Source organism: Triticum dicoccoides, chromosome 4A (assembly GCF_002162155.2).
Source record: "Triticum dicoccoides isolate Atlit2015 ecotype Zavitan chromosome 4A, WEW_v2.0, whole genome shotgun sequence".
Taxonomy (NCBI): Eukaryota; Viridiplantae; Streptophyta; class Magnoliopsida; order Poales; family Poaceae; genus Triticum; species Triticum dicoccoides.
Window position 1 is genome coordinate 613,549,787 of NC_041386.1, and position 9,352 is coordinate 613,559,138.

General features: G+C 47.0%; 1 protein-coding gene across 1 annotated transcript; it reads left to right on the top strand.

The window, feature by feature from the left end:
- The first annotated feature begins 387 nt into the window (after positions 1-387).
- LOC119283820 lies at positions 388-6,731 on the top strand. Its single transcript, XM_037563211.1, has 7 exons — positions 388-474; positions 2,555-2,641; positions 2,756-3,001; positions 3,108-3,275; positions 4,985-5,038; positions 5,151-5,297; positions 6,363-6,731. The coding sequence occupies exons 1-7, from the start codon at positions 388-390 to the stop codon at positions 6,729-6,731; spliced, it is 1,158 nt and encodes a 385-aa protein (XP_037419108.1).
- The last annotated feature ends 2,621 nt before the right edge of the window (positions 6,732-9,352 follow it).

Genomic DNA, 9,352 nt, shown 5'->3' on the forward strand with positions numbered 1-9,352 from the left:
TTCCCTTGGGATCACCTTGCCGTATATTTATATTGCAATAGATCGATCCACGACCAGAGATCGTTTACAGAACGGACCGATTCCGTCATGGCCATCAAGGCCGTGTGCATCATGGACTCCAAGTTCCTAGTAGTAGTCCTATAGGTATTCCAACAAGGCCGACGGAGACGTCGATCGTCTGCACTCTCGGCTGGCCATATAAAACGCCAGGACGCTCCGCCTCCTCTCGATCACTCATATATAGCACGGCAGCCGAATCTAGGAGAACCTACACCAACAGGCTTGCAGATAGCTAGCACAGTGGCGGTGACGCGAGCGTGCTTGGTCGCGCTCGTTGTGGCTCTTACGTTTCTCTTCATGGAGGGCCGGGCGACGGCAGCCCGGAAGATGTCAGCCGGGAATTTGGTGCAGCGGCGGCGGGAGGTGGGAAGCCTCCTCAGGCGGCTCAATAAGCCTCCTGTCGCAAGCATTCAGGTACATATGTAGTTATGCCGCGTACTTTCACGTTCGGTTTGATTGTACGATGGAAGTCTTGCTTCTCTGGTGTTATGCGTTGCTCAGCACACATGCATGTTTAACTGGAGTAGCTTGCATTTATTTGATCCTTGTTTATCATTAGCTTGCGTGTTCTTGTAAGTGTTTAACGTCGCTCAGTCTTACAAACCATGCAGATGCATGCAAAGAAATTGGGAATGTAGAAGGGATAGATAAGGATTGGCGTAACACAATGTATATATTATCAAACCTCGAGTGCGAGTATATATTGAGCACAAGAGTTGAAGGGCAAGACACCTCCTAGAGATAAGATGGAAATATTCTATCTAATCCCAGGCAATCTCTAACTACAAAATATATATCTAACATCCCCGCAACCATAGTGATAGCTTTGCGAACAACAAAGCGTTGTGGACGGTTAGACTGAACAGAATAGCAGCGATGGACTGACATCCCCCGCAGTCATAAACGGTAGCACCGCAGACGGTGTCGCGTGGCGGACGCATTGACTGTAGAGAAAACCGACGAGTTGCTCAAGCGAGGTGATAGCCCTTTACGCTGGTGTCGATGTAGCCCGAGAGCGTAGGATGATGTACCCGTGGTCGAGGAAGCCGTGCGAGGGACGCCGTGGTCGATGTTGAGTCGGGGTGGCCGGTGTCAAGGTAATCGCTGTGGATCGGAAAGAAGAGCGACGGCGGCTAGGTTAGGAGAGTGGCGAAGGTGCTCGAAGTAGGCAAGGCAGAACCCGACAACGTGACGAACACATGTGCAAACGCTACGTTCTCACGCTAAGGAAGGTGTTACGGCGCATACCACACAAAAGTCGATGCACGTGGACAGCGAAGTGGACAACGTGCTACGTCACTACGCCTCGAAGGGGTGATGCAGCGCCAACGCGCGGGTTGGGGCAACGGCGGGGAAGACCTCAGGGCGGCGGCAAGGACCGCATGCTACGGTCACTACGGCCCGATGGGGCGACACAGCAGCCCCCGAGGGTCGGTGCAGCCACCGGGACGGTTGGTGGCGGTGCACCGCGAGCCGCGGCACTATGGCCCAAAGGGACGATGCAGCGACAACATGCGGGTCGGTGCAACCACGGGAAGAACCATGGTGAGGCGGCGAAGACCGCGTGCCATGCTCTCTAAGGCCTAATGAGGCAACGCAGCGGCAGCGGGAAGGTCGGTGCAGCCATGGGGACGACCTGAAGCGAACGACCACGAGACGATGGTGGACCGCGGGTCGCGGCACTACGACCTGAGTGGCAACGCAGCGGCAGCACGCGGATCAATGCATGCGTAGGAAATACCATGGAACGGCGGTGCTGCGACCGATGGGACGACACAGTAACAATCCATTGCTCGATCGGTGAACATACTCATTGACGATCTTTACGGAATTCGGCACAGACGCGCACAGGTGCGGTTGATCAGGCCGGACGACGTGCGTTTGGCAGCCTGACGCGCAGAAGCGTGGACGCGTACGCACGCGAGCTGCCTCCAGCACACGGGACGCTGCATGACCAACTAACGTGCATGCACGAGCAACGCTCAACATGCAGGAGCAGCCACCATGCACGAACAGCGTGGACCACGGCCGAACCAGCGCACTGACTAGCGACATGCGTGAAGCCTGCTTAGTGTGTAGCCGTAGGCTCGGTTCCGCTCGAAGAAGTGGCAGCGACGGCCGGCGGTGGGTGTGCGAGCGGAGTGGCATTAAAGCAGCGTCGGACGGAGCGTCGCCTGCCAAACCTCGTCGCACAGTCGAAGATGGCCGGTGTAGTCGCCGTCGAGGTCGGGGTAGAGGCGTGTCCAATTTTTGTTATATTTACTAACATATGAATTTAATCTAATATATTGAACCCTATTCATTTTAACAAAATTAAATGAATACAACGAGTAGATATTTTATGCAGTCACCAAAAACAAATCACATTATCCTATTCTATATTATTCATTGTCCATAAGTAGAATGTAGGAAAGATCTATTTTTTTCTAGTTTGCTTGCACTATTATCTATTTTTCCTATCTTGTTACAATAATTAATTCCTAGAAATTAACAGAGCCCGGATGGAGATATCATAGATTGTGTGCATATCAGCGAACAACCTGCATTCGACCATCCTCTCCTCAAGAACCATACTATACAGGTAATATTTGGCACATCTTTCATTTTCATATAACGATTGATTATAAGAAGTTGCAGTGCCCCATATATCACACTCACGTATCAGGATATCACTCGGTTATTGTCATATTTTCAGATGTGTCCTTCTTACAACCCAAAAGGCATGCAACATCATTCCAATATCACACCCCATCTAATCACCCAAACATGGCATCAAAATGGAAAGTGTCCTAAGGACACCATACCAATACGAAGGACCAAGGAGGAGCATGTCTTGAGGGCCAGTTCAGTTTGGAGGTTTGGCACGAAGATGCGTAGGAGCATCCCACTTGTCAATCCAATCAATGACACTAACACACCCAATATATTAAGGGGCCACCAGGTAAAACACCATTTAAGAATATATGATTAATAATCTTCTTCTTAGATTGGTACTATAGTTATTTTGATATTTACACATTTAACTTTGTTTCTCTCCCATTAAGCAGTATGCCGCCGCATCTGCACGGTACGATAAGTGCTACGGAAGCAAAGGCACCTTCAATATGTGGAAACCAGCGATTGCCAGGGCCAATGACTTCAGTTTAACACAGCTTTGGATCACTGCGGGTTCCTACAATGGCAACAACCTCAATACCATTGAAGTAGGATGGCAGGTGAGACCTCAGAGTTAAACGTTAAATCCACCATCATAAAAGATCTATTAAACTCAACCTTTTAGCATCCGTGCATGATATATGTGCTTTGAAAGAGCCAGAACATAAGAATGAGCTAGACTAGGTTGTCCATTCGTAAAGTTTGTTCTTTCTCATTAGTTGTGCTTGCAACATTTTTCTAATACCTAAGGACATGTAGACATCTTAAACTGTAAATAACATTTTTCTTTCTACATGCCCATTTTATCAATTGATATTATTAAAGAAAACATGTATTAATATTTAATTATAAAAAGGAGTTTACCACACAACTAAATCAATTGGAATATTGAGTAATCACAATTCATGAATTGCTAAGCTTTAGTAAACCTGACCTGAAGTAACTGAGATTACTATTTAGGGTTACTGTAATGATAGTCAACATATTTAATCTACCTCTTATATTTAATGAATGACAATAACAACTTAGGTTAAAGTATATTAATGCTTTATGGCCAAAAAATGTAATTATAGATAATATACTGTATTCATATTAAATTGTTGTAACATATTTACATTGTAACACAAAAACTTTATTTTTTAATTATGCCACTTACCAATCTTTGATAGTGGAAATACAACTTCTCCGTTACCGAGGTGTTGGCTAAAATGTTTGCTCATAACACTTTACTAATAGATAGTGGAGTGCATAATATAATATATTTTTGTTTCAACTAAACACATGGATAAATAAAGTTATAGAGGATTAAACTAGGAAGCCAGAATTTGAACTAATGAAACCATGATGGATGGCTACAACAAGAGCTGACATAACTCAAGCTAAGTTTTCAAATTAGCACCTATAAAAAACATAAAGGGCCGGAATGCAAGTTGGAAAAACTATCAATCAGGATGTGAAAATTGGTTTGTAATAGAAGTCTTTTTTACCAGGATAAAATTGCATGGTATATATACAAGATTGTGAAAAATAGGATAAGAAATTTGATTAGCCATGGACCTCAAATTTTATCCACGAACATCCAATTCTTCTGTATCTTATAAAATACTTAAGTCTCATATGCCCCTGTGGGAGCATGGGTTCATGGACTAGTGAGGTACATTAGGCATGTGAAATTATTTTTGACACTATTAAGTGCTATAGGAAAACTATATCATCAATATTATAAAGGAATTTACTACATATATAAGCATGTATAGCGTGAACATTTAAAAGGACTCAACTAAACAAACAAGCAACCAAAATTCTATGAGCCATCACATGTGTTGAAGGGATAAGATGCAACTAACGAGGGATTGGAATAAAGAATTTGGAGAAAGGAGTAAAAAGAGGGAGATTCCATGGGCATTTCTCATATTGGTGCCCTTTTTGGCATGGCATCACACTGTATTTGGATAATTGCAATGGAAGGAAGGAAGAAACAAGCTGTCTACAAAGACTTATTCTTGCTTGTTTTTGTTTGCTGTAGCAAACAAAAAACCTCAACCCCCCCTCCCTCCCTCTCTCTCTCTCTCTCTCTCTCCTCCGTCTTTGTGTGTGTGGGTGTATCAATTATATATCTATGTATCTCTTCCACCTAATTAATAAATCCCATGTCATCATGCTTAGACATAGCTATTATACAAGTCAAAAACATTTTGTAATGGTCTAGTCAGTTGTGCCTTATCTTTCATTGTGCCTAACGGCCTTATGCTCTCTACAAATATTGTAGGTTTATCCAAATCTATATGGTGATAGCAATACCAGACTCTTCATCTACTGGACCGTAAGATAAACTTCATATTCCATTTTATCTTGATAAATGATAGTATTGGGACCTTTCCTAAGGTTTGGAATAATACTAAAATACTAACTTTCTATTGTATGGAATATTGTAGCGTGATGCGTATCAAACTACACGATGTTACAACCTATTATGCTCAGGGTTCATCCAAACAAGAAATCAAATCACAATTGGCGGCAGTATCTCCCCAACATCCACCTATGGTGGCACACAATATGACATCGATATTTTAGTTTGGAAGGTAACAAAATAGAATAAGATTTCCAATCATAAATATTTTTAGTTGTGTGCGCCTACCAATTCAATCAAAGTTGTGAAGCTATAGGGGAAAAGTGGAAATTCACTTATACTTTAATATTCCCCGTGATGTGCAGGTTCTCTTACACCAAAATGTTCAAATAGGAGTCTACTAAATATTCTTATTTTATTACATCCCCTAGGATTTAAACTCGAGACCTCTTGCTTTGAGTTGCATGCACCGGCAGTTTCAAGCCAAAAACCGTATGTTCACTTACACTCCAACATTAAGCATGAAATATCAAATTCATGAGTCGGCATAGAGAATCCATGCCAACCTCTTGTTCTTTGGGAAACTGTGTTTCCTTATTCTGTTTTGGTTCAATAATGGATTAGACATTAGACATTGTCCTATGCACATTTAATAATTGTCCACAAATGCAATAATGTCATGCTAGCTATCAAGTTACTCCTTACCCAGTTAGTGTTGAGACATATAAATACGAGCCACATACTTAACTAGGGTAAAGCAGGTAAGACATTTTAATATTACATTTATTTGCAATTAAAGGTTACACATCTTGTGAATTTTATGGGATGTCCGCACCACCACATGATCCTCGGGTAGCATAAAAGGGCGTACTTCTACCCTAGATGCATGATTGCATTCCTCGAAAAAAAAGATGCATGATTGCATGCATCGTCAAGAGGACGTCTCATTATTGTAGATTCTCCAGTTACATAGATGGTTGAGTCTGTCTCTTTCTAGTTTGATTGGCGGACTCGAGTATTTTAGTGCTCAAATAATTTACCTTGCTTTAGTCTCATGGTTGTTGGAACATATTTTTACAATGCAAGTCTTCTAAATCACGAATTGATTAAGCTACACATCTATAATACATATCATATTTGAGCTCACTAACAAAAGCACTCATCCCTGTCAGCTCACCCTGGCCTTTAGTGTTCCCTTTTCGGCCTTGATTTTGACACTTACAGAATTTAAACAATATTCCCTCCTCATGTTTAATCATCTGTGTTTTATTCTATAGTATATAATTTTTCCTTGTAGGACCGAGCAGGGGGTAATTGGTGGCTACAAGTTGGAGGATATAATGTTGGGTATTGGCCATCGTACATCTTCTCTGACTTGGCACATAGTGCCTCCACTATTATGTGGGGCGGCGAGATATTTTCACCTGATGTCGGCCAAACATCCACACATATGGGCAGTGGACACTTTCCAAATGAAGGGTTCGGTAAGGCGAGTCACATCAAGAACATCCAAGTGGTAAATTCATCCAACTGTCTCAATCCCCCACGTGATGTGGGCTTGATAACTGAGCAGAACAATTGCTATAATGTGCAAAGTGGCAACTATGGTGACTGGGGAACTTACATCTACTATGGTGGGCCTGGGAATAACCCTAACTGCCCATGACGAGTATCACTTTCTATACCTACTATTAAAGAGAGGATGATTTCATGGTTCTTCATCCGTCATCTCTTTACATCCGTTAAATCTGTGTTAAAGATTAACGGCCGAGATTAAAAGAAACGCACACAGCAATGTTTACGACCGTTTCTCCTTTATATACGCAAGGCGTGCTTGAAAAAATTAGAGGAAAGAAATGATCCGTTTTCAGCCTCGGTGCTCGCGTCCCAGCCCGTGGCATCGTGTTTCTTCGTCGGGGCTGCTGCTGCGCCGGGTGTCGTCGCGGCTCAGGCATGTTCCACGTGGTGTGGTTCATGTCATCATCCATTTTCGCACTGCTCATAGCTGCCGCACACCGTGTTCACGTACGCGGCCACGCTGCCCCTGGCTCTCACCTTCCTGCTGCTTGCAAAGGCCTGTGTCGCCGGCATTCTGCACGAGGACCAGCACCAGCGGCAACAGGCATGCATGTCACTGCCGCCTGCGGCGCCGTTGCGCGCACGTACTCGAGTGACTCGTCATGCTCTTGTTTGCGCAATAAGCCATCTCCGTGTGGTGGTGACCAGCGTCGGGCACGCCAGTTCTGGTCCATGGAGTGTGTGGTCATGTGTGTGTGTCTGGGCACGGTGTGACCATATTGTACTGGCGTAGTCCGACTTGTCTATGGCCTCTGAGTTTGTGTGCGTGTGTGGCGTGGGGTGTGCATGCGTGCGCACACTTTTTTTTGCGGGGAAATAGGGTGTTTTTATTACTCAATCAATGGACAGTCCGCTTTACAAAGTTCTGGAACAACACCCAGAGCCGATCGAATCCACAGAGCAGTGCGATTCTCACATCTACCAAAATTAGCTAAAAAATGACTCACAACATTTTGATCACGCTTCACATGTGTGATCTTCACTTCTCTGCCCTCGTGTAGGGATCTCAAAATAGTATCCACCATCATAGTGTATCTCGAGCGGCTTGCGTGTCCTTGAGAAATAAGATTCTTCGCCTGGAGACAGTCGGTCTCCAGAACAATCGGCGAGAGTAGTGGGGGATGGTCATGGCGTTCTGTTGGAGCCCGACCGTGTTGATCGTGTCTGTGCGCGACGTGGGCATGAGCCAGGGCGTGCGGAGCGCGCGGGCGTGGAGGAGTGAGGAGCGCGGCGTCGTGTGGGATGTTGTACGTGTGGATTCGAGTTCGTGTTTCAAGGAAGAAGCCGTTCGTCCGGGCGCTCGTGCGCCGGAACCACCGTGTACTGTTGTACGTGTGGATTCGAGTTCGTGCTTGAAGGAAGAAGCCGTTCGTGCGGCCGAACTACCATGTCCTGTGTCTCCTCCCTTCTTTCTTCGTCCGCGGTTCGAGCCAGTGAGAGAGAGAGAGAGAGCAACTAGAGGGAGAGAACTAGGGCTAGAATCCAACAATTGGTGTCAGAGTTACCAGGTTCGGGGCCTTGGCGCGCGGTGGCAAGCGCGGCGAGCATGGTGGACACGAAGGCTGCGGTGCACGGCGAGCGCATGGCAACCGCGACGCACGGCTAGTCCACGGTTGTGCGTGCGATGTCGTGTGACACGGAGGTCGCGGAGGCGAGGATGTCGCAAAGGACCTGCATGGTGGTGCTGCGGTAGCAGCGGCTCGGTGCGACGACCATGGAGGCTCAGTGGCGCTGTGCGGCGGTGCACGAGACTATGGGCTGCTATAGCGGCAGCGAGCAATGGTTCTTGCCGGAGGCGCGCGACGATGTCATGGCTTAGGGGGTGATTGTTGGCGCAATAAACCATCTCCGTGCGGTGGTGACCGACGTCGGGCGCACGAGGTCTGGTCCGTGGAGAGTGTGGTCGTGTGTGTCTGGGGCTCTGGGCATGGTCTGACCATTGTACAGGCATAGTGCGACTTGTGTATGGCCAGTGAGTGTGCGATGCATGTGTGTCGCGGGGTGTGCATGCGTGCACACATTTGATGCGTGGTTTAGTTCGCGATAGTAACGTGGGGTGACTGTGGCCTTATGTTGGAGACCGGCCGGCTTGATGGCCTCTGTACTCGACGTGGGCGCGAGCCAGGGCGTGCAGAGCGCGCAGTGATGAGGAGCGCGGTGTCGTGTGGGATGTTGTACGTGTGGAGTCGAGTTCGTGCTTCAAGAAAGAAGCATTCGGAGGCTGCGGTGCGAGGCGAGCGCGTGGCAACCGCGACGCGCGGCGAGTCTGCGGCTTTGCGGTCTGATGTCGTGCGCGTGGTGAGCACGGCGGTTGAGGAGGTCACAGAGGACCATCATGGTGACGCAAAGGTCGCGACGGCTCGGCGCGATGACTGTGGAGGCTTAGTGGTGCGGTACGGCGGCGCACGGGACTGTGGGCTGCTAGCTGCAGCGGCAGCGAGCGGCAGCTTGTGCCGGAGGTGCGTGACGATATCATCGATTAGGGGATGATTGTTGGCGCAATAAGCCATCTCCGTGTGGAGGTGACCGGCGTCGGGCACGCTAGGTTTGGGCCGCGGAGAGTGTGATCGTGCGTGTTTGTGTCTGGGCATGGTCTGACCATTGTATTGGCATAGTCCGACTTTTGTACGGCCTGTGACTGTGAGTGTGCGTTCGTGTGTTGTGCGGGGTGTGCGTGTGTGCGCACACTTGATGCGTGGTTTAGTTGGT